This window comes from Hermetia illucens, chromosome 1, assembly GCF_905115235.1.
Source record: "Hermetia illucens chromosome 1, iHerIll2.2.curated.20191125, whole genome shotgun sequence".
NCBI classification, from domain to species: Eukaryota; Metazoa; Arthropoda; class Insecta; order Diptera; family Stratiomyidae; genus Hermetia; species Hermetia illucens.
Genome location: NC_051849.1, coordinates 212,785,277 through 212,812,433, shown reverse-complemented (window position 1 = coordinate 212,812,433; position 27,157 = coordinate 212,785,277). Strand labels below are relative to the sequence as shown.

The 27,157-nt window shown below is 44.9% G+C and overlaps 1 protein-coding gene across 1 annotated transcript; it reads right to left on the bottom strand.

The window, feature by feature from the left end:
• Nucleotides 1-289: 289 nt before the first annotated feature.
• On the bottom strand, nt 290-20,350 carry LOC119661176 (zinc finger protein 836-like). Its single transcript, XM_038070393.1, has 3 exons — nt 20,084-20,350; nt 1,760-2,372; nt 290-1,704 (listed from the first exon to the last, which is right to left on the bottom strand). The coding sequence occupies exons 1-3, from the start codon at nt 20,231-20,233 to the stop codon at nt 950-952; spliced, it is 1,518 nt and encodes a 505-aa protein (XP_037926321.1). The 5' UTR covers nt 20,234-20,350; the 3' UTR covers nt 290-949.
• Between the last annotated feature and the right edge of the window lie 6,807 nt (nt 20,351-27,157).

Below are 27,157 nucleotides of genomic sequence, written 5' to 3'. Positions count from 1 at the left end.
ACACGTCATGGTCACATCAAGGTTGAAGTTTCCTCGTTTTAAAGATGAAAACTCCTTGTGGGTGCCATCGCAATTCTAGAGCTTTTATTTTATCCTCTACTGGAACTCAGTTGACAACCAGTTCCTCTGGCATTTTCTGATATTTTTCGAAACGCTTCACTACTGTTCATGGGAATGGGTTCTTCCTTTTAAAACAAGTTTGATATCGACATTGACATGGTTATAGTTTCCAATTTTGTAAATAATTCATTGCGTACCATATTCCGCATTGGCATTCAAAACCACGTTATGCTATGAAAATGATTAAATCATTTATTCTAAATAAATTAATTACATCAGATTGTCATTCATACTTTCGGTCTATAAGTAAAGATTACACATTTGTTCCGTATTCGTTGAATTGAATGTATTCTGTTTGTCTACATATAACCAAGTATCTAGTATCTAACGTATTGGCAGTGCCTTTCTAACTAGGCCTAACTATATTAATCAACCATTAATTTTTAACATATGAGCGTCAATTCACGTCATGTATTCTTACGATATTACACATAACATTTGAATATAAAACGCAACGCAAATGATATTGTCTGAACAACAATTGAAATTACATTTTGATCGTGATTTGAAATTTTAAACGAAACGGTATTAACTTCAATAGTTATAGTGCGTCGTCACAGAACCAAATGCCTAAAAATCTATCAAAGTATCTTAAAGGACAAAAAAAATTGGAAAGGGTTGATTAGTACCACAATATCCTAATAAATGTCTCCGGTGGATTATTTGACTACTTATAATAGTGTTATTTCTACTGACCTCCAAATCAACCAAATTGATACCTTAAAAAGTTGACCAGGTATAGCTTGAAGCCGAAAACTATCTCCAAAGCGTCATTGCAACTAAAATTTCAGATAAAAATCCAATTTAAATCCAATTTTTGAAACTAGTGTCATAAAGGGGCAAGTTTAGTCTTCTTCGCATAATCAGGATGTCTATTTCTAATATGTAACGTCAATAAATAAGTCCTCTTATACCGACAGGGACACAGTTCACATTGGAAGGGTCTCTCTTCGCTATGCGTTCCCATATGCTCCTTCAGATTGCACTTCAGCCTAAATCCCCGGCCGCATACCTCACATTTCAGGGGCTTCTCCCCGGTATGCTTCCGCCTGTGTAACTCCAACTTATACTTCGTTTCAAAAACCTCTGAACAAACATCACATTTCAGCTCCGTGCTCCCAGTATGCTCGAACCTGTGCTTTATCAGTTGTGGCCTATTTTTAAACCGTTTTGAGCATAGATCACAAGTATGGGGTAGTTTCTCCCCACCATGGGCGGCCACCATGTGGAATTTCAAGTTCCCTTTGTAGCCAAAAGTTTTGGGACAGTGATCGCATTTGAATGGTCTCTCCCCTGCATGGTTTTGCTTGTGCAATACCAGAGCTGACTTTCTTTTCAGGACCTTCAAACAGATATCGCATTGGAAGTCATGCTTGCCGGTGTGCTGGAAGACGTGGTCGCGGAACTTCTGCATATTCCGAAAACGCATTGAACAATATTCGCATGTAAGGAAGTCATCATGGGCCATCTTTCGATGCATTTGAAGATTGAATTGGGAATGGAAGGACTTTTCGCAATCGGTACATGGGAAGGCTTTCGCTGGCATGTGCTCTGAGATGTGTTTCCATATCGTTGTTTTGTATTCTGAAAAGATAAGTTATCCATCAAAGCGTGAAGTAGGCAAACAAATAGAACTCACCTTCATTACATATTTTGCATAGCTTCCCCTCCATATGCACATCAACAATATGACTCCTCAGGAGCCCCACTTTTCGGAATTCCTTGTGACACCCTGGGCACTCGTAACAATTTTCAATCCATTTTTCTGAATTATCCTTAGGCTCGGCCAGAGGATCTCCATATTCAATAATAATATTACCAAAAGTTTGGATATCATTCGTTATATCATTGAGACTGTCCAAATTTAAATTCAAGTTCAGCATTTGTACGTCCTGACCCGATAGTTCCTCCAAAGGGATGTTTTGGTCTTCATTTATAAGGGATGTAACCGATGGTATATTTAGATCGTCTAAACTTGTGTCAGAGAAGTTGAGGATTTCGCTGACTTCGGTGTTCGAAGTGGTCGTATCTGGTGGATCGATTTGAGATGGCTGTTGGTCATTTGTAGGCTCTGATGGAGTTGTTGATGATTCCCGCGATGAGTCAGTGTTAAGTTTGGCAGTGAATTCCTCTATCAGACTTTTAAGGGCTGTCTGGGAGCTCTCGCACTTCAGTTTAAACGTGTAGGCACGATGGATTTGATCAAGACACGCAGTACAAATCTTTGTAGGTAAGTCATCGTTGGATACAATCTATAAAGTGAAGGAAAATATGAAATAACTTTGTGTTCTATGCAAACGGTTGTAAATCTTGGCATTCCCAGGCACTATCCATCCACCATTAAGGTTTGACACATCGTATCATTGAGATGATTAGTCGACCAGAGAAATAGGGTGACAGCCATACCACCTTGCCAATGCATTCATCTAAGAGCGCTAAAATTTCGGAGCCCATCCGTATATTAGAAAGACATTTTTGGAAGGATTTTATTGAATTCCTTTTGGTTTTCCCTAAATAATTCTATAAGGCATGACCTTGGAAATATGGCCTACTTGCTAACTGTCAGCTGCCATACTTGACTTTATATAACATGAAATTTTGAACTGGTGCTGACCACGATCCTAGAAATCGTTAATATAGCATTCAGCACTGATGTTCAAAAGGAATTTGATTTAGCCAAATATCGAATCCAAGCCTTCCGCAAGAGTCATCATCAAGTCAGTAAGTGAGACGGCTAAACTTAATTACTTACTGACAAAGCTAACCCTAGATGACCGTGTTCCAAGCCAACTGTAGCGCCAAATGAAGCAGTTGGGTGATAAAAAAGTCGACACCGAGCTGCTACAGTCTTTGTGACTACAGAGGTTCCCGGAGAGCACATAGGCCATCCTGGCATGTGCGGATTCGGGGTCTCTGGGCACGTTAGCCATCACCGCGGACAAAATTCATGGGGTCCACGTGCAACCCATGGTTGGCGAAGTGTCTCGCGACAACTCAAGCCAGGTGACTCAGCTGCAACAAAAGATGGTAGCATTAACAGTCACCTTCTCTGAGTTGGCAGAGGCCTCACAGCAATGACGTTTGACTATCGAAAACGGACAATGATTGGTTTCTGCAATGTGCGCACGTCCCTTACAACGGTAGCGATGGTTCTCAGGATGCTCGCTATCTCCAACTTGATGAGTGATCCAAATGCCAAGGTGCGATTTGAAAACCGCTTGCTCGGACATATGATGGGGAAACACGGTCAAAGCGGCCGTAACGGTAATGGTGGAAGTTCGTGAAATTCTGCAACTTCTCCCGCTTCGTCATTGGCACATTGTTCGAGCACGAAGCATGCCATAGGATCAGATGGGTTTCAACTGACCGACACCATGCGAGCAATCAGATCGACCACTTCGCGATCAGCAGTAGATTGAGGAGTTGTCTTCTGGATGGGCGTAACAAGACAGGCAATGACATCAGCCTCGAAAGTGATCACCATCTAATGGTTGCTTACGTTCGCCACTTCTCGGAAGGTCAGAAAACCGCGACCCTCTAAGTTCAACGTCGATCGCTTGTACGACCCACCTGTCTCAGTGGAAGAGCTATTTTGCTGATCGATCGGAAGATCTACTGGGCAACGCTCCTGAGAATATCGAGCATTGGAACGCTATCAAAAATGCTCCTTCCTCGGGTGCTGCGCAAGTCGTCGACCACGTCCCGAAAGGGCGTCAGAGGATCGATGACTGGAAAGGGTTGAAGGCTCTACTGACCGTTGCGAGTGATAGTGGGCATGACGCGCTCGAACTCCGATACCAAACGAAATCCCGAGAAGCTCAGCGTAATTTACGCCGTGACAAATGGAAATTTGCTATTGCGCTGGTCAGGGAAGCGGAAGATGACGCAGATCGCAATGATTTCAGAACTGTATACCGCATCGCGACAGAGCTTCAACGTGGTCTTTCGATAGTCCTATGAAGGACGTTAACAGTAGACTTCTCATCCAAGATTATGAACAACTGAAAAGGTGGAAAGAACGCTTCACCAGGGTCCTTTACCGTAATATAACCCCTGAGGTTCCTCCTCTTGTGGATGAATCTGCTAACATGCTTCTCCTCCAAGCAGAAGAGAAATCATTTCGGCATCAAGGCACTCAAACGGGGTAAAGCCGCTAGTATTGACAGTCTCCCCGCTGAGTTATTTATCTCTGCACCTACATTTACTGCAGATTCACTGCTTTTATTTGTACGTAAATCTTGGGAATCCGAGACCTTTCCCAGAGACTGGAAGAAGGCGGTGATTGCTAAGATTCCAAAAAAGGGCACCCGTTTTAATTGTGACAATTGGAGGGGAGGCTCGCTGCCATCGCAAAGATAATAGCTAAAATAATCCTGGAATGCATCAAAGGACATCTCGAAAGCTTAATAGAGAAAAGGCTGGTTTCCGCTTCGGATGCTTCTGCATCAACCACATCAACAGCCTACGAATCATTTTGGAACAGTGCACGGAATTTACATATCCGGAGCATCTGCTCTTCAGCGACTTCGAGAAAGCTTTCGATAGCGTAAACAGGGAGTGTATCTGGAGTGCTCTACGTAGAAGGGGCATCCCAGAGAAAGTGATAGCTATTATCAGAGTGACATCTGATGCAAAATGTCACGTGATGCACCAAGGTAAAATCTCGGAGGATTTTGAGGTCCAAAACGGAGTCCACCAGGGTTACGTCCTGTCACCAATATTATTTCTTCTTATTATAGGTGACGTTCTTCATGCTGCCCTATCCGGAAGACGTAAAGGAATTCAATGGATCATGACATCTTTCCTCAAACACCTCGACTACACTGATGCCATCTGTTTGCTCTCTCACCTTGGCCGAATGGCTTTGGATCTGGAAAGAGAGGCAAGTCCAGTTGGACTGAAGATAAACACCAACAAAATCGAGGTTTTCAGTCTGACGGGTCATTGCACTCTCCATATCTGCATTAATGGGCAGAGCATAGAACGCATCGATCAATTCGTATACCTAGAAAGCACCGAACTGGTTATCGGTCGACGCATTAACAGCGCTAGATCCGCTTTCTCCGCCCTCTCTAAAATCTAAAAATGCAGTTATCTCAACATTAAGATCAAGTTGAGATTGTTTTGTGCTAGTGTTCTTTCTCTGTTGTTATTTGGGGTAGCACATGGAAGGTGAACTCCATTATTACTCAAAAGCTCCAAGCTTTTGTCAATATCTGTCTGTGTCGTATCATCGGAGTACGCTAGGCTGACAGACACTATCTCAAACGAACAATTCGATCGTCGTTCAGGCTTGGCTTTCGTATGTGATGTGATAGGAAGACGGATTGGCAGTGGATAGGTCACACGTTAAGGAGGGGCAAGAATTGTATTACTGGCTATGCCATGCAGTTAAATCCACTTTCTTGGACAAGATATTACTTATATCCACTTCTTCCCCAGATTGTACCGAGTTTCACTGAGATATTATCTTTTGTATATTAAAATCTCGACTTTGAAAAACATTTCAATGTTTCAAGGCAGCGTTTGATGAGTTGCCTCTGCCCTGGACGAAACGTCAGTCAACTTTTTCTTTTTTGTGTTTACACAAAACCTTATTAAAATCGGTTTACTGCCTGTCTGTTTGTCTGTCTATTTTTTTTTGAAGAGGTGCAAATCTTCAAAAGACACTGGTCTGGACACACCAGCGTGTGTGATTTTTAGCCACTAAAACCACCCCCGACTCCCTCCCTGCCCTGCGGAACCACCATAAGGTATCACATCATGGGACGGAGTCAGCTCACTCTAGCTAAATCCCATTTCTTCTATACGCGGCTCACGTGACCGCGCTTTTTTCCATTCCTCTGCCTTTCGCAATTTATCTTGAATAGATGCGATCATGGAGTTGACCGCATCCCAATTCACTTGATGTGCTAGCATTTTCGGCACCAGATTTTCTGGTACCAGCACCTCTCCTAGAGTCTCCTCTAGATTCCTCCTTTCTTCCACAAATCTCGGACAGTGGAAGAATATATGCTCTGGGTCCTCTGGGACAATCGTGTGAGGTCTCCAATTTAAACCTGTGAAGGTATTGGAGATATCTTCCAGCTTCCGTGAGAAACTGGGTGTGATTATAATTAATCTCACCGTGTCGTCTCTCCAACCACTCCTTGATGGCAGGAATGAGGCTGTGAATCCACCGACCCTTTCCCGAGCGATCCCACCGCTCTTGCCATCTATTTATGGATCTCTCCCTCCTAGCGTTCTTCGTCTGCAATAAGGGAGAGATTGGCTTCGCATGGTATATATTCGCCATTTCATCTGCCAAGATGTCAATCGGCATCATTCCAGAGATGACGAATGCTGCATCATCTGAGACAGTCCTGAAGGCAGAGCATACCCTCAGAGCTGTCCTCCTGTAGACTGTATTCAGTTTGCTAGTGTTAACTGGCATCCGCAACGCCTCGCTCCAAACTGGAGTCGCATAGAGCATGATTGAGGTCACCACTCTGGATATAAGCAACCTAGAGGCATGCCGTGGCCCTCCCACATTCGGCATCATCCTTGCCAGGGCCATACTGGCAGTGGAGATTTATCACAAACATACTGTACGTGTTGCTTATAGCTGAGCTTCCGGTCTATCACCACCCCCAAGTATTTGATGGTCGCCTTGGAAGTGATGATATGATTCCCGATTCTAACACAGGCGTAATTTCTCTTCCGGCGCTTCGTGATGAGAACCGCTTCTGTTTTTTCCTACGCAAGCGTCAAACCAGAGCTCTCCAACCAGCATTTGACAGCACTGATTGCCTCGCTTGAGTATAACTCAGCATCTTCAAGATGCTTTGCGACAACAACCAGCGCTATGCCGTCAGCGTAACCCACCACTGTGGCTTCCTCCGGAAGGGGAAGATTAAGTACATCGTTGTACATGATGTTCCACAGTAGTGGGCCCAATACGGAACCCTGCGGGACACCCACGGAAACAACGTACTCTTGCGGTCCGTCATCAGTGGCATACCGGAGCCTCCTTTCAGTTAAGTAACTATCGACGATAGCAGCGAGATAGGCGGAAATACCAACCTTCGCTAGGGATTTGCAATGATTTCCAATTGGCCGAATTGAATGCATTTTTCACGTCCAGGGTTACTACCACGCAATATTTGCTGGTACTACCCTTTCCGTGAATTGCATCTTCGGCCAAGCCAGTAACCAATTTGATGGCATCATTGGTTGATCTGGCTTTTCGGAACCCATACTGCCGATCTGAAAGGCCACCTTGGCTCTCAACAACCGGGAGTAATCGATTATAGATTACCCGCTCTAACATTTTCCTCATCGTGTCCAAAAGACATATGGGTCGGTATGAGGAGGTTTACCAGGCTTAGGCAGAAGTACCAATTTCTGTCGCTTCCAAGCCGCCGGAAATATTCCTTCGGACATGCACGCTTCGAACAACTCAGCGAGCATGCCCGACCTGGATTTCACGGCAAGCTTAAGGGCCTTATTCGGTACTCCGTCCAGGCCCGGCGCTTTATTGTCTCCTATTCTGCCGCAGATCTCCAGCAGTTCGTCTCTGGTGACTGGAGGAATTGCCGTCACATTCAGAGGTGTTTGGAATATGTCGGTGCTCTCCTCTTGCTGGGGGAATAACCCCTGGATGATTTTCAGCAAGAGGGTGGGACACGTGATCTGCGGAGAGGAGCGGCCTCTGAATCGTCCCATCACTATTCTATAAGCACTCCCCCACCGGTCTATGACCGCTTCTGAGCAGAGCTCCTTAAAGCATTTCGTCTTGCTTCGCTGGATGGTGAGCTTGAGGGCTTTGCGGGCTACCTTATAGGCACACTCCTTCTGCCCCTGATCGACTCTACCTACCGCCCTCTGAGCCGCTCTTCTGGCTCGGTGGCAGGCTGATCGAAGACCGGTCAGTTCATAATTCCACCAGTAGTTTGGTCTTCTACTGAGGAATGAGCACCTCCTAGGCATAGACGCGTCACATGCTTTGGCGATGCATTGAGCCAGATGGACGGCTCTTTCCGTAGAGGCGCCTGCTTTATCAGGTTGATCTAAACACACCTGTATGAAGGTCTGCTCATCCAAAGATTTTGCAGACCAGCCTGAAACCTTTTTCGGTTTCGGGCATGATAGCTCTTTGCCCTGTGGCTCGACACATGTCTCAAAGAATATTGCCTGGTGATCGCTGTGGGTGTAGCGTTCGCTCACGCACCAGGACATACCACGCGCCAGCGCAGAGGTCAGGTCTACAACTGAGCCTGACCCCCCTTTCTGAAAGATGTTTACAGCACCTTCGTTAGCCAAAACCATGTCCATCTGCGCAAAAGCTTCTAATAGACTGCGCCCCTTAGCATTTGATTCTCTGCTACCCCACTCTAGGGCCCAAGCATTGAAATCACCAGCAATCACCTTTGGACTTCGTCCCCTTGCGTCGAGAACAAGATTATCAAACATTTGCTCGAATTCAGACAGTGTCAAACTTGGTGGGGGGTAGCAGCTGTATACATATACACCACTTATTTTCGCCCACACAAAGCCACTGGCTGCCTGACTTGCAGTACATTGTATGACCTGTCGACCGCAAGCCCATATTGCCGCTCCACCAGTCGAATCTGTGACCCATACGCCATCGTGACGGTTTCTATATGGTTCACTTATGATGGCAACTTCCATCTTAGATTCGAACGTGGTCTGCTCCAGTAAATCCTGAGCGACCCTGCAATGATTGAGGTTTATTTGAATAAACCTCATTTTCTCATTGCAGTGAGCGCCTTCCTAAATTCCGGACATTTGCCACTTCCGGCAATGTGCCGGTTATCCTGTCCCTCTTTTGCTTCGCAGAATAGGCATTTGGGGTCCCTATTGCACTTTCTGCCAATATGGCCTTTCTCCCCACACCTTCTGCATCGATCGGACCGATCAATGCTGCTGGTGCATGCCTTCGCAAAGTGCCCAAACATGAGGCATTTGAAGCACCTCTTTAGTGAAGTTTGCTCCCTTAAACGGCAGACCACCCATCCAATCCGAACCCTTCCGGCAGCTAATAACATCTGCGCTGCCTCCGCTGGCACTCGTATGGTGGCCGTTTGAGTGCCATCATAGGCTTTGCGTAGACCGACAACAGACTCCTCTGTAAGTTCTTTCAACTTGAATTGCTCCTTCAGAGCAGTACAAATTTCTCCTTTCGATGTGACTTCATCGAGATCCTTACATTGTATAAAGATCTCATGTTTTTGGGCACGCACTGCGGCATTCTTCCCAAGTGAGTTTTTCACTTGAGAGCGAAAGTCATCAGTTTTGCTACCGCTGGATCTTTTCAACTCGAACATGAGATCCCCTTTCTGGGTTCTTCGGATTCTGTTCACATTTCTGCTCAGATCTTTTAGGTCGGGATCAGCTTTGACCTTTTTGAGTATCTCCGCGTATGACAGATTGCCCTTACTGAAGATAACAATCGCATCTGGACGAGTTCGCACTTTTGCTTTTCGTTTCGCTTTTTTGTTGGTTACTTTAGTCCATCCATCGTTTTCGTTCGTCTTGGGCTTCGCAACGTTGGTCGAGTTTCCTATATTCGCTGTATGCTTTCCTCCTTCTGAGCTGTTGGTGTTGGTTTTCCGGATGTCCTGTCCGCCTTTTTTTCTCTTAGGCGCCTGCTGATTATTTAAAGGATCCCCCTCTTTTTCACGTACTCACTTATTTCGCTGGGATTCGATGATAGTACGGTTAGGCGTCACTTGGGTCGCTTGTGATACTGTTGGCACAGCGGGGTTTGGCATGTTCTTATTATTCTTTTCCTCCATCTGTGATCTATTATAGAGGACTCTAATAGCCCTCACCATATTTTTTATGGCTTGGTGCACTTTGTGCTTGTCCTTGATAAACTCGGACAGCTCAACTATTTTTGCCCCAAGCTGGGTGAAGGGTAATTCCTCCGGATCGGAACTCTGCTCCCTATAAGTCCCGGCAGGGTTACTCCTTTTACATGGTCCTTCACTTTTGGCCTGTACTTTATCCTTCATCGTCTTTGGCATTGGTGGAGATCTCAAAGTTGATGAACTTCTTTTGAATGGATCTCTTCCTTGTTCCTGGAGCACCTCCTGCTGTCGAGCATCTTGAACATGTGCGGTGGGTGTTGTCACGGTTTTTGTTGTCCAAAAAGCTGCTTTTAGTTCATCTTTGTTTGGTCTTGTTATTGGTGTTCTCGGTAAAGTCGTACTTCGCTTGAATACTTCCTTCTCCAGATCCAAATCACTTGTAGCATTATATGCCAAGGTGGCCAAGTTGTCCACCACCGAGGCACTGCGTTCGAGGGATATCGACGACCGGGAGCCCGCTTGCTCACTCCCAAAAACCGCCGGTACTGGGGTTCCGAGCCCCTACACCGTAAGTTTCCTCCTTCTCTCGTCTTCCATGGTGGCTTTATGTTCTGGGTATCCTTCCCATAGCCATTTTGGTCCGCGCACCAGAGATGAGCAAACACTAGCCCATGCACAGTCAGAAAAGAAAAGTGCATGAACACATATTTACACATCAATAGGTATGCCCCAATCCGCCACCTGGGGTCGCGCCTGATGGGAGATCTGGCGGCTCCTCGCAGGCTGGCAGGCGCTGAACCGTCTGGGCGGCACGCTCAAGGTCACTCTCCTCTGAGTTCTCGGGCATAGGAACATAGAGGGGAATGAGCGGGCTGACGGCAGTCCTTCGGCGAATACAGTCAGTGTTCCGCTGGCGGCTGTCCGGAACCGAGTCTACTCGCACTACCTAGCAACCGCGGGCCTAAGATGGCGAAGGCTTACGAGCTGTGTCAAGTCAAGGAGAATTTGGCCCGCTTATAACATAGCCTGATCCGAGAGCTCCTTTGCCAGAGGCGTGCAAATGCATTCAAGATTACGGCGGCCTGCACGGGGCACTGGCCCTTACGGGACCATGCCGCTAGGCTCGGCATACCCTACAATTCGCATTGCGAACTGAGCTGCGGAGAAGGAAGGGAAACCTTCATGCACTTTCTCTGCAATTGCCCAGCTCTGGCTAGAGTCAGTCTGCGGACACTGGGTAAACCATTCTTTGGGGACCTCAGAGAGATTTCTAGCTGCAGGATGGGAGAGCTGCTTTCTTTCGTGAATACTACGGGCTAGCTCTGAAGATCCAAGCCGGTTAGACTCTGCCTCCCTGCTCCATTCCACTTTTAGACTAGGAAAGCGTCATCTGCATAAAGCAGTGCATAGGGCACTGAACGTTGGATGTCCCGTGTGACAGTGTTCGTAACAAGAACAAAGACGACTGGGGAGCAACCAACCTACATTAGGTTCATTTCCGGGATGCTGCAGAGCAATAACACCGCCTTATCTAGCTTGAATTTAATATGTCTACTCTCTACCGCTGAAATACTTGCTTAGACTTGAGGAAGTGACCAACCAACTGAGCTTAGGGCTATTTTTAGCGAAATGAAAACTACATAATTTGTGGGCGCGCTTATCCCAACTGCACCAGGAGGAGTTGTACATGATAAGCATCCTCGATAAGGTTTCGTAGAATCTATTAATGTCAATTAAGCAATCAACATATTTTCCAATAAATTGCATGTTTTCATAGCAACCTTGACCGTTTGAAAAGAAAACCTGTAGCCGTAATCGAATCCAGGCATGCTTAGTAATGCAATCCTGCAACTAACGAACATAATCATCTCTCCGTAGCCTGGCTTGCCAAAGTGAACCTGTCGCCATAATTGCATTGTCGTGATATTACAAAAGTGTATGACTTCCTTGGCAACATACATATCTTTCCGATGTGATGCAAATAAATTTGCAATTATAATCAGGTTCATTACTTTTCGCCGCGGGTACCTGAATAATGGGAAACGGCAATATGACCAAATGAAGCACGAAGTGCATTATTTGCAATGAGTTTGCCTCCTCCGGCCGCCATGTTATTACTATGATATTCGCTTCCTAAAGTATACAATTAAGATTTAATTATTGTGAAAATACATGCATTTATGCGGTGTTACTCGTGAAAATATTGGTATCAAAACGCCTCAACCACACGAAACACTAACAATCTAGACAAAAGAAAGATTTATGCGATGAATAGTAAATGCTGAGAAGACGTCGTCGTCGTCGTCTGAATCTGACTTGAAAGATACGCATTCAAGCGTAGCAAATCTGATAGATTTCAGCCTGAGTAAAGAAGTATCTGAGCATGACAATGACCCAAGCAGATTCTTCTGTATTCGCCAGTTGCTTGTTCGCTTGCTTCTGCAGGAAAGTCCTACATATGTAATAAGCCATTTGCGGTGACAATGTGCATATAATTATATTTTGTCATGGCACACATAAATTTTCAGGGGCAAGAATTGCTGGTTGCATTTAGGACTGTTTTCATAGCAAGAAAGATAGAAGACGCGGAGTGCGTAGGTGAAGGTCTTCCAAAGGCCTTGATTGGAACCCCTTTTAGTAACATTGAAGAGCAGTAGAGGCGAATGGGAACCAAAGGTCAAAGTCTGCAATAATCAATATTGTAGATGCTTACATTAGATGTTCTAGTGACCTCGGTAATCACTTTTAAAAGAAACAGTCTCAATGAGACCATGTCACCAACTCGATAAGTCAAGGTGAAACTTCTGAGAGGACGAAAAATGACCTATAGACCCACATTGAAAAGTTTGGAACACCTCAGGTGCTATTGCTGTGATATTTTCACAAAAAGTTCATCAGCATCTGCCGCAGACAGAGACAAGCATGGGCCACCGATATAAATTTAAAGTAGCCTAATTTGCATGCAGTAGACTTCTTTAATATATTACCGCGATTTAGCTGCCATTTACCCCGCAAGAATGAATCGCGGTGCACAGAAACAAGTGTTGATCGGGGTTAATATTGGGAGAAAAAGAAATTTTGAGTATTGCTTCTGAAATAGCCAATGTGGAGAAAAGGAAACTGCCATACGGTTGTCTGATTAGCTTAAACTTTAGGCAACCATATTTGAATTTGATCCCCAGGAAGAAACTTGCCCTCTCTCTTCCTTTATAAAACTACGTTGGATTCCCAAAAAACACGATTAGATAGATGCAGGGACCAACTGTGGATTCCCAGATATATAGTGAGTGGTATTCTTCTAGGTTGAAATTTAGGGGGGTCCCCATACATGTAAAAGAGGAGTATAACATTTTTTTTCACCAAATATAGTCGTGTGGGATATCAAATGAAAGGTCTCGATTAGTACTTTTCGAAGCCAGTCTTACTTTTGAGATTTGTTAGAAAGGCGGGGAGTAGGAAGGGTAGAAAGTGATATGATCCCCAAGTTTGATCAAAATCATGCTATTACTAACAAAGTTACAGTAGCTCAAAGTTGACTTTACCGTGTAAATTTACACAACTGAATATCAATATCACACTAAAGTGAGTAGTCAGACATGCTAAATCTATATACATAACGGGCAACGTACAAATGGGATAGTTCAACACTTAAATATACTCACAGAAGAAACAAACAAAACCTTGCATACCTGAAGCGCCCAGCTTCCGATTTCCCGACTTGTTTCTCTTTTTCTTCGGAAATGCATAGAATGCGAAGATTGTGTGAGACAATTGAAGGGAATATAAGTTCCTCGGTTTCCTGAAAACTCGTTATGACAGCGACATTTAGATCAGCTGATGTTTTGTTTCTGGTCGAAAGCAATCATTTGCAAGTGCGCAATGTCTATAAACGCCGGTGGCTAAAACGTCTATAAAATTACTTTTGAAAAGTTTTTTTTTTTTTGCAATTAAAAGGTGTGACGTGAAATTTTGTAGTGTTCTACGTAAAACAGTGCTCAACTTTAACTTTTTTAGCTTAGATTATAGCAACGGCTCGTGGAAAAGTGTTAACCGAAGAAGAAAAAAGGCCAACTTGTCAGAATGCAAGATTCGGGCTGCATAATGAGAGCGATGTTGAGGGAAATCGGTAGATCCGACGGGGTTTTGCGGAATTTCTTTAAATTAAAGATAAAATACGATACCAAAAAGCATCCACATGGAAATAAAAAAATCGGGAAAAGAGAAATCACCCTGATTAAGAAGAATGCTACTAGAAATAAACTTTGGTTCGTTCCAGATCATGTCGAAATTACTTCTTCCTATTAAAAAGAGACGAGTGCAACAGATTTTTCATACTGATAACAGCATTAAATATAAAAAGCTTGTTAAAGCACCTCATTTAACACCGACACATAATAAGGCTTGTCTCAAATTTGCTAGATCGTGGATGAAATGGAAAGAAGAATGGAAGGCAGTAATTTTTTCGGATGAGAAGAAATTCAACCTTTACGGCCCAGCTGAATTTAGCGCATTTTGGCACGATCTAAAAACAAGTTGGGAAACCGGAAGCTGGACGCTTCAGGTACGAAAGGTTTTGTGTATTTCTTAGTACGTAGCACATAATATATCCATATATTATGTGAGAGTATCCACTTTCGGGTGATATTGACATTCATAGTCTTCAATTTTCAAAGAAGCAACAAATTTGAGGTATTATAACTTTGTTAGTAATAGTGCGATTTCCACCAAACTTGGTAAGATCATGCTCTATATTATAGCTTATGTCACTGCACTGCACTGCACTTTCATGGTACTAGGATGAACTTAAGGGGGGTTTCTAACCAATTACAAAAAATTGTAGTAATATACTATTATTAACTTTATTTAAACAGATATCGGCATGGAAGGTATTTCGGAACCCAGGCACCATATAGTGGCAGCCTCCTGATTTTTTCGGTTTGGTAGTTTCTGAGAATGGCCCCCTTAAAGAAGTGATCACTTTCAACCCTCCGCGCTCCCCACCCTTCCAACGAATGTCAAAACTAAGATCGGCTTTGAAAAGTCCTAATCGAGACCTTTAATTTGATACCCCACATGACTATATTTGATTTTTACATTTTACACCCCCCATTTGCATGTATGGGGACCCCCCCCCCCCCTTAAATTGGACGTAAAAGGATGTAGTTCATAGTTCCCACCTTTCTACCAAATTTGGTGTCAATCGCTATAACCGTCTCCGAGAAAAATGCGTGTGACGGACAGACAGACAGACGGACAGACATGACGATGAAGAAATGTTCAAGGAGGTACTTCTAGATGACACATTAGTATCGGGAAGCGCACAAGAAAAAGCTTTACAGGCCGCGGAAAAATTGCAGCGGGCATGCGATGCCTCTATGCCACTGCGTAGCGCTTTCCGAAGACGAAATCCCATTTTCTGGTGGAATTCAGAAATTGAGGAATATCGGAAAAACTGCCTCAGAGCTAGGAGATGCTCCCAGCGCAGAAAAAATCAACCTGAATTCGTTGAGCTGCACATGCAATACAAGAACGCGAGGAAAACATTGCAAGTAGCTATCACGAAGAGCAAATCCGAACATTTCAAGCGGATGTGTACCGAAGCAGATTCTGATCCATGGGGTGGCGCCTACAGGTCTGTAATGTCATTACTGAAAGGCAAACGCTCCCCACCGATTACCTGTCCAAAATTACTTCAAAACATAGTGGACACTCTCTTCCCAGAGGATGTGAACTACACAAATCTGGCTAGAGTGCATGTAAACCCCGACGAAATTCCTGAAGTGGTAGAAGAGGAAATTTTTGATGCAGCAAGGAAATTCGCTGAAAATAAGACCCCAGGGCCAGATGGAATCCCGAATATTGCCCTGAAAGTGGCAGCCAGGTCAGCACCAGGTATTTTTGCCAAAGTTTTTACGGCATGCCTTTGAGAAGGAGAATTCCCCGAGCAATGGAAGCTGCAAAAGTTGATACTTATTCCGAAGCCAGGTAAACCATTGGGAGACCCCTCCTCATATCGACCGATATGTTTGGTCAATACCATTGGTAAACTATTTGGACGAGTATTATACAACAGGCTGCTCGCTGTTGCGGAAAAGGAAGGAGGCCTATCCGACAAGCAATTCGGGTTTCGTAAGGGGAGATCAACCATCGATGCAATCAGCATGGTGACTAGCCTGACTCGCACTGCAATACAAAACGACAAATGCTGCGCAGTGGTGACCCTCGATGTAAAAAATGCTTTCAACACTGCAAAGTGGACGAAAATCGTAGAGGCTCTAACCAAACTACAGGCTCCAAAGTACATTGTACGCATCGTTGTTGCATTTCTTCTTGGAAGAAGATTATATTGCGACTCGGACGATGGAGAGAAATTATTCCCAATAACGTGCGGCGTACCACAGCGGTCTGTCTTAGGTCCCTTACTGTGGTTAATTATGTACAACGGAGTGCTGACGCTACGCCTTCCTAACGGCGTGACAACTATTGGCTTTGCGGACGATATCGGGGTAACAATAGTGGCAAAACGCTTAGACGAGATCGAAATCTATGCAAATGAAGCAATATGGGAGATCAATTCCTGGTTGAAAAAGTCCAGTCTATCACTTGCTGAACATAAAACGGAACTAGTGCTAATCAGCAAAAGAAGGAAAGACACGACCGTGAAAATTAAAGTTGGTGAAAAAACAATTTACTCCCAAGATTCGCTTAAATATTTGGGAGTAATGATTGACAAAAGACTCAACTTTAAAAAATACATTGAGTGCGCTGCAACTAAAGCATCTTCATCGCTGTAACGATCTCGAGGATACTTCCGAACATTGGTGGACCAAGACAAAGTCGACGTCGTCTTATTTCAAGGGTAGTTAGTTCCGTGCTACTCTACGCAGCTCCAGTTTGGGCAACCGTTCTGGAAAACAAATCAAACTGCGGAAAACTAGGAATGGCGTATCGACTAAGTGCACTCCAGGTATGCAGTGCTCATCGAACGACATCAGGAGAAGCAGCATATGTACTGGCAGGGACAATCCCCATAGACATCTTGGCGGATGAAGGTCGGCGTCTCTACGACAAAATGTACGCAATCGGGGAGTCTATTGTACTTCGGCGGCAACTAGCACGGCGGGAATTCATCGCAAACTGGCAAAAGAGATGAAACAAGGCACAAACTGGCCGTTGGACCTACCGTATCATTCCACACATTCGAAGATGGATGGAAAGGAATCACGGGGAACTAAGCTACGAGCTAACACAGTTTTTAAGTGGACATGGAGGTTATCGGGCTTATCTTTATCGATTTGGACACGACGAGTCACCATGGTGCCCAAGATGTGGTAACGTGGCTGAGAATGCGGAGCATGTTGTGTTTGAATGCCCAAGGTTTACAGCACACTGAACTAGGCTGGAGGCGATCGCAGACAGGCGCTTAACACCTGGAAATATAGCGGAGTTTATGTTGGAATCAACGGAGGCTTGGAATCAAATGGTAATTGAGCTGAAAGTGATTCATCAACAGCTAAGGCATGAAGAACTGCGAAGAAAGCAAGATAGGAAGCGAACAATAATGCGCCGCAGTTAAGAACTGATCCAGCCCCACGATGCAATGCTTATAGCAGTCCCGTGGGGAGAGTGAAAGAAGAAGGAGGTGGTTTTAGTGAGTAGAAGTCTCACATAACTGTTTGGCAAGAGCCAGCAGTAGGTTTTGAACCTTTCCACCTTCCAACGATGAAAAAAAGACAGACAGACAGACAAACAGACAGACAGTAAACCGATTTTAATAAGGTTAAAAAAATGTGTTGTGTACGTAACAGATACACAGCATGGCATGTATATTGGCTATACATGAAGAAAACAACAACAAAAAGAGAGGATAATGATCATTTTTGAATATTCTAAAATTCCTTTATTACTACTCAAAATATTTTCATGAATTTTAGGGAAATTTAAAATGATCATTTGTTTACTAATATTTAAAATACTTCAACACTTTTGGTATGGTATGGTGTCGAGTGTCGAGTGTGTCGGGTGCTAAGGGATGATAAGTAGGAGAGAAAAGAAAAAATGTAGGATACAAGTGAATAAATCTAAGACTGGAATAGTTCTCTAGCCCAGAAGAAAGACTCCCCAGCGCCTTTAAAAATGTCCTTAAATTATTACAAATCTGCAATCGGCACAGTGCACTGAGTACATTATTGTCTGGAGACTTAACTAATAATCTAATTACACCAACAGTATTTCAACGCATTCCTATAACTTCTCCAACTATATGCCAACCCGCAAGATTATGAGAAAATGTCTGGGTTATCTACCTAAAGCAACTGAGCTTAGTCAGCCATGAAAACGTACTACATATGGATGCCTTCGAGTTCTTCTTCAATTACTACATGAATGGTAACTATAATAAATTAATGCATTAACGTAAAAAAAATATACCATCACCTATACGAGGATGCACCGCCAACTAGTAAATGGAGTAGTTATATCTGCAGAACTTGCTATACCACGGTTACTTGTATCTTTTTATTGTAAAAGGCTGAAACGTCTGGGAAACTATGTCCAGTTCTAGAAAATATTATAGTCATTTTCATATGGGTATGCATGAATGTAGGTAGATCCATTCTGCTAGTTTATGGCCGTTGCTTTTTAAAAGGATTTGCATTTTAATTGTCAGGTACCCCACAGCTCGTAATTAAACTATTAAATTAAGTACTCCATGTTGAAAACTATTCAATGCAATGAAAGATACTAGAAAAATAAAGGAACCATGCTCCTGCTAAGTGTCAATAAATCAAACTATTGTTGCCTCGTATTTAGCAATGGATGCTATGATAATTAGGTATTAGCAGAAGTATAGGCCGAAGCAGGTTTGCTTCATTCAAAGATATTTCCTTAACGTGAACAGTCACTTGCGTCCATCTTACACGTCGGGGTTTATCTTTCAATGGCATTGACGCTCTTTTTTGTCTGAATCCAATAAGGAATTGTAAATATATCAATTTTATAGCATAAGCCTCGTTTGCAAGTATCCACAGGCATAGCGTCGCACAATCTCCAGTAACATGCGATCGTCAGAAAAAACCGCACTATCAACACCTGAGTTGAACCCAACCGAAGTTGAAAGCCATTTGCAGAATCTTTACTTATTTTGAAATCCTAGTAACCGCAGGCCTCGATAGTGAGTAGTCGCAATTAATTCTGCTTGGAAGCTTGGGGTTCAAGTCGTTTGTGGAAACTGCATGCTCACGACCTGAAAAGATCGCGGCCGCTTGCAATAGGAAACCTTCTCGAGCTCCACCGCCGTCTGACGAACCGGCTCAATTAAATCCCAGAGTATCTTATCCACTCTATGCTAAATGAGTATCTTTAGCCAATTATCAGCCCCACAAGCATCAGCTCGACGCACCGACAAGAACCAAGCAGATTATCTCGTTTGCATTCTTGGACATCTAAAGTTACGACGGCCCCCAGCCATTGCTGCAGAATCTGCGGAAAGCGATAGTTTTAATGAATCTAATTCTCGCTAGAAGGACCGTCCCGAGCAGGTGTATCTATGCAGGTCAGGTTGCAGACTCAACAATTATAAATAGCATTACTGACCATTCTGACCTCAATACACTTCTTGATATGGTGAAATTTGCGGATAAAGATGAAAATATCTATGGGGCGATGTCCACTACCGCGTTTTTCAACTACCGGGCGACACTTTAAATAATAATAACAAAAAAATGTTTGAAAAGATACAATACACATTATTGCGTCAATTTTGTTATGCACAGCACGTAAATTGAAATTTTTACAGGTAGCCGCTGGTTTTAGTTAACGACATGGTTGTGGTGTGCATTTTTATGAATTCTCTGGTCGAATTTCAAAATGAACCGTGTTAGAGTGATGGACTCGTAATGCCAGCAAGCATCCTGCTCTGAAAGTGAAATTTTAACTATTTGGTAATCTCCCCAGATAAAAGATACAAAGACCTTTCGGAGAGATTTGCAACTTTTATTATCTTTAAACGGAAATTCGCACTTTAACAGGGACGAGAGGAAGCACAGATAGTCTGGAGTCATAACACTCCTCCTTCAAGAAGTTCTTTGAACCCACTAAGTAACCATCCACCACTATCCTAATCTAGGACAATTGAAGACCAACACTCATACCATAACTGAAGTAAATGCTCCTAACATCTCAGCAGCTGTAATCCCAATTGAGACAAGGCCGGAATCCACTTCGGAGACCACGGGGTCGAACACCGAAAACAACGTTTGATCAGCATAAAGGCACGCGCGACAAATATTAGCGAGATCCATGCCTGGTTCATTCACAAAACCCAGTACACTTGGAACATTGCCTTAACTGGTATTGCTTGTACGATCTGTTACTGCTATAACTTAATCACTCTTACTTTCATCGTTTACCGGCGTCAGCTGGAAGACTGTGTGGTATGGAAGCAGCGCGAAGCTACTGGCTCCTCCGCTGATCGGCGTCACCCATCCTAAAGTTCTTTACCGTGAAGAGACCTTCACATGGCGCAACTGTCGTAATGGAAATACCATGTCTGCATATATGTAGTGGATTCATGGGAAACGGAAATAGGTGGTTCGCAAATGTAACGACAATTTCGTGATGGATGATTTAGTGCTGATGGCACGTGTGATGAGGGTATGAGCTGCTTAATGGCGCTGATAATATGTGAATGTCTATTATAGTTTAAAATAGTTAGTTTAATTTAGTAGGGCGCCCCGCAATTTTAAATACTCAGGCTTTTTTAGCCCGATTGTACTATCCCCGGAGATCGCCAATTCAATGGCCTCCCACCTGTGGCCTTCGCACCTTCTTGCAAATCTGAAAAAACTCTCCAGAAGCAGAGATTTCGCAAAATCTTCGCTGAAGAAAACCTTGCCAAGGTGTCTTCGTCTGAGTCTGAGGAAGCCCAGGCAGTTTAAGGAGCCGTGCTCCGTTAAAGCCTCTATTAGGATTTTCGTGTTCCACTTCTTTAAGGACAGCAAAAATGTCGTTCTTGAGGCACGAAAGTCCTGGGGGTTTAACGTGAGTACCTGCCGTGAAGGCTTAATCCCACGGTCCTCTTCGGACACGGATTGATTTTGGGACGACAATCATAGCCCCGCCTTGCAAGCACAGCGTTCCTGGTTTATACTGAGTGCAGGCTCAGCAGTCATACCAGTGGATGCGAGGCCTATCTAACACCTTTGCCGCAACTAAGGGCTACGACACCCGAGTTGTACAGCGCAACTCCACTCTTGAGCTCTGAGGAGCTCTGCCCGCGATGTAGGTATAACCACAACCACCATGAAACTCCCAATAGGGGGCCAACCGCAAATAACCGGGCCGAGAGGAGAGGATTTCTCCTGGAGCATATGCTCTCAGAGGGCCATCCCGGTTCCCATGGTACCAGATAACCTCCGGTGAGGCTTCGTGGCAGAGCCACTTCAGATGAGTTCCTTGCAGACTCGTGTCTGATCGCCCTCCTCGAGTACGTGGGGACGGAACTCGCTCTTGAGGCACAAACATTTTCAAATTCCCTCCACTCCGTTACGTGAATCCTTGAAATTCTATCCTTGAGAATAAACTTGACAGTGAATGGCCGGATGCCAATAGCTGGCTCTGCCGCCACCATTATGGATCCCGACGCTTAGTGAGCCAGTTTGTCAGCTCCCTCACACATTAGGAAAGTTTCATTCAATCGGCCAAGATTCAGCAGCAAATGGTGATATACCACACCAAGTGACTTGTTATGTCATTGCTGTTTAGTACTGATAATGCTTCTGCTGCCAATGAAATGACATATATTTCTGCCTGGAATATATTCGACATTTTTCCGAGAGGTAGAAAGGAGGTAGGTAGGTAGGTAGGTATCAGTGGCCGCTCCGAGGAACTCAATTAGCGCTGTCGTGCGCAGTTTTGATACCACAAACTCCTAAAACCGTGACTGCTGTTATGAGCGCAGGGAGGCAGAGTGCAGCCGGCTCGGATCTTTAGAGCCAACTCCTAACATCCACGAAGGAAAGCAGTTCTCCCACCCTGCAGCTAGAAACCTCTCTGAGGTCCCCAAAGAATAGCTTACCCAGTGTCCATAGCCTGACTCTAGCTAAAGCTGGGCAGTCGTAGAGAAAGTGCATGAGGGTTTTCCTTCCTTCTCTGCAGTTTCGGCAATGTGAATTGTAGAGTATGCGAGCCTGGCAGCATAGTCCCCTATGGGCCAGTGTGCCGTGCAGACCGCCGTAATCTTGAATGCATTTGCACCCGTCTGGCACAAGAGCTCTCGTGATCGGGCTATGTTGTAAGCGGGTCAAATTCTCCTTGACTTGCACAACTGGTAAGCTTCCGCCGTCTATGGCCTGCGGCTGCTAAGTAGTGCGCCTTTAACAGCCACCAGCGAGATACCGACTGTACCCGCCGAAGGGCTGCCAAGAGTTGAGCCCCGCCTGGCAATACGTCAGCACACTCATTCCCCTCTATGTTCCTATGCCCGGCAACCCAGAGGAGGGTGACTTTGAGCGCGCCGCCCAGACTGTTCGGTGCATCTCTGCATCACCTCACCAGCCTCGAGGATGTCGTCGCTCAGTGCAAGACCTTGATGGCCGCTTGGCTGTCGGTCATAATGGCTATTTTACGCTTGCAGCTCGGATCACGCTCCAGCAATCGACAGACTTCTTGCATCGCCAGTACTTCCGGATACACTGTGTGTATTCGAGAAAATCCCCGCGCCGACTCCACAGACCATCTTTGATCCATCGGTAAAGAATACTATGTCATAACCTTGCAATACACCGTGGGTCTTCCAGTTTACCCTGGTTGAAAAGCCCACAGCAAAGTTCTCGTGAAGTAGCACCTGCACACGCGGTTCTTTGAATCCTAAGCTTCGTTCTACCGTTTTTGCCTAAAGCCTGCTACCATACAATAGAGCCGTAGGTTACGATTGGACGCACCAGAGCGGTGTACATCCAGTGAACCATCCTCGGCCGAGAACCCCATTTCTTTACAAAGGGTCTCTTGTAGGCATAGAACCTTAACCGTCTTAACCCAAAGTTCTAGGTTCAATCTCCAATTTAGTTTTGGATCCAGGATTACACCCAGATACTTTACATTGGAGGAAAGAACAAATCTTAGTTCATTCAGCGTGGTAGGTGGAATTCAGGTATCCTTGTCTTGGTGGTGAATAGCATCAGTTCCGTTTTGGTTTGGTTTATGCCGAGTTCAAATCTTGTCGCCCACAGGCACGCCTTTCGCAACGCTGCTTCCATGATGTCGTTCATAATGGACGGAAACATCCCTGACATTAATATCACCAGGTCGTCGGCATACGCCACTACTTTCACCCCGCTGCTGTCCAATATTCATGAAATTTCGTTCACCACTATTAACCAGAGCACCGGAGAGATGGCGCTACCTTGGGGGTGCCTCTGTTTACAGCTCTGGTCCAGTTGTTGCCTCCCAGATCCGACTGGATTTTCGTGGAGCTTAGCATGGATATAATCCAATGCGTAACATACTCCTCCAACCCAATACTGGTCAGAGTTCCTTGATGGCGTTGTTACTAACGTTGTTAAAAGCTCCCTCTCTATCCAAGAAGGCAGCTAGGGTATACTGCTTGTACTGCAGTGACCGCTCAACCATGCCAATTATTATATTTCGTGGAAGACGGTTTCTATGGATTTTCCTTTGAGGTAAGCATACTGGGACTTAGAGAAAGGTGTTCTCTCCGTAATCGTCCTTAAGTGGATGTACAGGGCGCGCTCTAGGGTCTTTAGCACGAAAGAGGTGAGGCTGATTGGTGGAAAGTCCTTCAAGGACTCATGGCCGCGCCTGCCCATTTCTGTTATGAAAACCACTGGTGCGCCTCTCCAGGACAGTGGCGGTAATCTTTGCACGGGCGGCAGGAACAGTCTTTCTTTGGCACGAGGGGACTTGCCCAGGGACTTTTTGAAGGTCGGCAGTAACTTTTGCTTATCAAGAACTGGAACTCCTCTTTCGCAACTTTCAACTTTCTTGGGTAACGCCTGCAATGTGATCTGATACCCATGGATTGACGGTCGTGATGTAGTGTGGTGTACCGTGAGTAGTGGCAGCTGTGCTTAACGCAGGGTTCGTAAGCTCTAGGAAATTCTCAATAACGCCGAGTACGCGGAGTTCCTACTGACAATCGATACAGTCTGGTGGATATGTTGACTGACCTTACCGAAAGCGGAGGCATGTATTAGTAGGGTCTAAGAGTTTCCGGTTTTTTATGTCGCCAAGTAGTCCAAAATGCTTGAGAAAATCAGCTAGGATAGGGCACGACACCTTGGCGATGTAAAACTGGCAGCGGAACGGACGCGTGGGTCCTAGCGAAAGGGTGAGGATTTTAGTACCATACGTGCTGGTGGGGTTCCGTTGGTTGCAAACAACTTGTTTGAGAATGCCTTTTGGGCATTATGTGCGAAGGAGGCGGGAACGACGGAAACATCTGCCTTCACATCCACTAGGAACTTCAGCCGTGACGTTGGGCCATAGACCTCCAGACCACTCCTCAAGGAGCCACTAGTTGTCGCCTGCTTGGCAGTTCGATGCGTTTTCCGACTGCCGCTTCGGAAATGAACACGGTGAGCGGCACCCTCTCGCCGTGATGCCAAACCGTCTGTGCAAATAGCAAGCTTGATTGCTAACCTCAGTTTCACGCCGGGAGTACGCTTGCCGTGAAGAGACGCACGTGCTAGAATTTGATGAGCTGCCCGGGCGAGACCGCACGCTGATGCGGTTGAGTTTCAACCACAGTTCTTCAACTCGTTTCGCCAAGGAGTCGATCTCAGAAACGAGCTGCGAGCTAATGTCGTTCTGAGTGCTCGATATAGCGTTCGACATGGAGACATTGGCGACGCGATCTGCGGCGATAGCGAACCTCTCCAGGTCATCTTAGTCGTTAGCGGCTACGATGGCGGGGATGTGGAGCAGGAGGCGCTGTAACCACAGCGAATTCACCAGAGATTCTGGCACGGATCTTCCGGCGGTACACTGCAGGCGCCACCGTAATTGCGAAGAGCGCTGGTCGTCCAGTTCCAGATCGAAAAGGAGTTGGCGGAGGGGTCGCGTTGAACCAATGGCACAAGACGCCATGACCACATCATAAATAAGGACATCTACGGTGGGGTTGCACCGATGGTAGAGAAATTTTAATTTCAATATTGCCAAGATTGGTCTGAACATCGAAGTCGATGGGAAACGACAAAAAGCCGGCCGAAATATCGTTGGCTTGATACGCTAGATGGTGTTTTGAGAGCTTCTCAACTACATCGAGATCAGACATGGTGCAACCGATGAAGGCGTACTATGTTACTAAGCTATCACTTCAGATATTCCTCGACAGTAACTGTAGTAATCAACTATTGTATTTCGTCTAAGTTCGGAGTCATTTGATGATGACGTCAAGATAGCAAACGTCTCGAGGCATCAGTAAACTGCATCTTAGTGACGAAACAAATTATTATTGCAACCACGTCACGTCCTTCAATGTGGCAAGAAGTGAACATGCCGATGGCTGGGTTTCGTATCTCGCCGCAGCAAACAGAACCCATTTTTACTCCATATTTTAGTCCTATTTTGGGCCATTGTGCCCGAATCCATCATAAAATCGCGGGCTTACGGAAGAAGTAGCGAAATACAAGGAGTCAATACGATAACTTCAACCTTCGATATTTCGAAAATGATTGGGGGGGGATACCGAAAAATTTCACTTTTTATTCTAGTCTTTTTTTGGGCCATTGTGCACAAATTCGTCATCAAATCGCGGGCACACGTAAAACGTAACGAAAGGAGATTACGACATTTTTTTTATTTTAGTCTCAGAATTCGTCATCAAATTGCGGGACCACGGAAACCGTATCATCCACAGGATTGGTTTGGAAATGATGAATATGAGCTTATTAATTAATTCCCAACAAATAAAGATATTCAGGGTGCGGCAGCATAACTTCCTCACCCCTAAACCCTCACGGCTTCCCTTTTTTCAAAACTCAATAAAAACTATTGTATGCATCGGAAAATATTTATTTATTTTTTATAATGTAGATACGTGTCTAAAGTTTTTATTTACATTGTTTTAAAGATCAAATCTGTTAGGTAACGTCCCCCATTCTCCATACATTGCGTAAACCGATTTCTGGCGTTTGTCATGACTCTTGTTAGCATAGCAGGTGTTATGTTGGCAATTTCTTCTTGGATGTTGGTCTTCAAATCTTGTAGGGTTCTTGGACGGTTCACATAAACACGGGATTTAAAAAAACCCCATAGAAAAAAATCACAAGGGGACAGATCGGGAGAGCGTGCCGGCCATTCTAAATCGCCTCTAATTGAGATAAGGCGCTCTGGAAAGTGTTCCCTCAAAACAGCCATCGATGCTCTTGAAGTGTGTGCTGTTGCACCGTCTTGTTGGAACCAAGTGTCCCCCAAATCCAAATTTTCTAGCCGTGGGAAAAAAAATTCTGTAGCATGTTTACATACCGGTCCGAATTCACTGTCACTGTAACTTCATTTTCCTCAAAAAACCAGGGACCAATAATTCCAGCTGAGGAAATTGCACACTACACTGTGACTTTGGGTGAATGCAAAGGCTTTTGAGGCAATTCTCGAGGGTTGGTGTCAGCCCAGTAGCGCATGTTTTGTTTGTTAACCGACCCACACAAATGAAAATGGGCTTCATCGCTAAAAAAAACAATAGCACCCTCGGGGACGACATCAAGAAGAAGCTCACACGCGTTCATCCGAGAATTGAAGTCACGTTCTGAAAGTTCCGGCACTATCGCCATCTTATAGGGATGAAAATGAAGATCATCATGAAGAATTCTTCTCACAGAACGATCGGATAGTCCAAGGGCAGATGCGTGTTTGCGCCCAGAACGCCGTGGCGATCGCAACATTGACGCTCTCACTGCTTCAATGTTCTCAGGTGATCTAACGGGCCGAGGGACTCCAGTTCTTCCTTTTGTCGCACTTGCAGTTTGTCTGAATGTAGTGACCCATGTAACAACTGATTTGCGGTCTGGGACGGGAGCCAACGGGGCTAAATTAAAGCGATTCCGAAATGCACGCTGTGTTGCAATAACCGAACATCCGCTTGAAAAGTGAACCTCAACGGCAAAGGCACGCTCCTCACTATTCCAACGCATGATGGCGACTGAACCGTGTCGGGACAAAACTTTACAGTATCCCCTCTTGAACGAGACCACTAGCGCTCCGCT

Excerpts from the sequence above, each read along its gene's own strand:
- LOC119661176 (XM_038070393.1), bottom strand. The coding sequence starts at position 20,233 with ATGGATCTCGCTAATATTTGTCGCGCGTGCCTTTATGCTGATCAAACG. Across the intron at positions 2,373-20,083 it reads GAGCATTTACTTCAGTTATG|ATTGTATCCAACGATGACTT; the intron begins GTATGAGTGTTG and ends TTCACTTTATAG. Across the intron at positions 1,705-1,759 it reads ATGCAAAATATGTAATGAAG|AATACAAAACAACGATATGG; the intron begins GTGAGTTCTATT and ends TTATCTTTTCAG.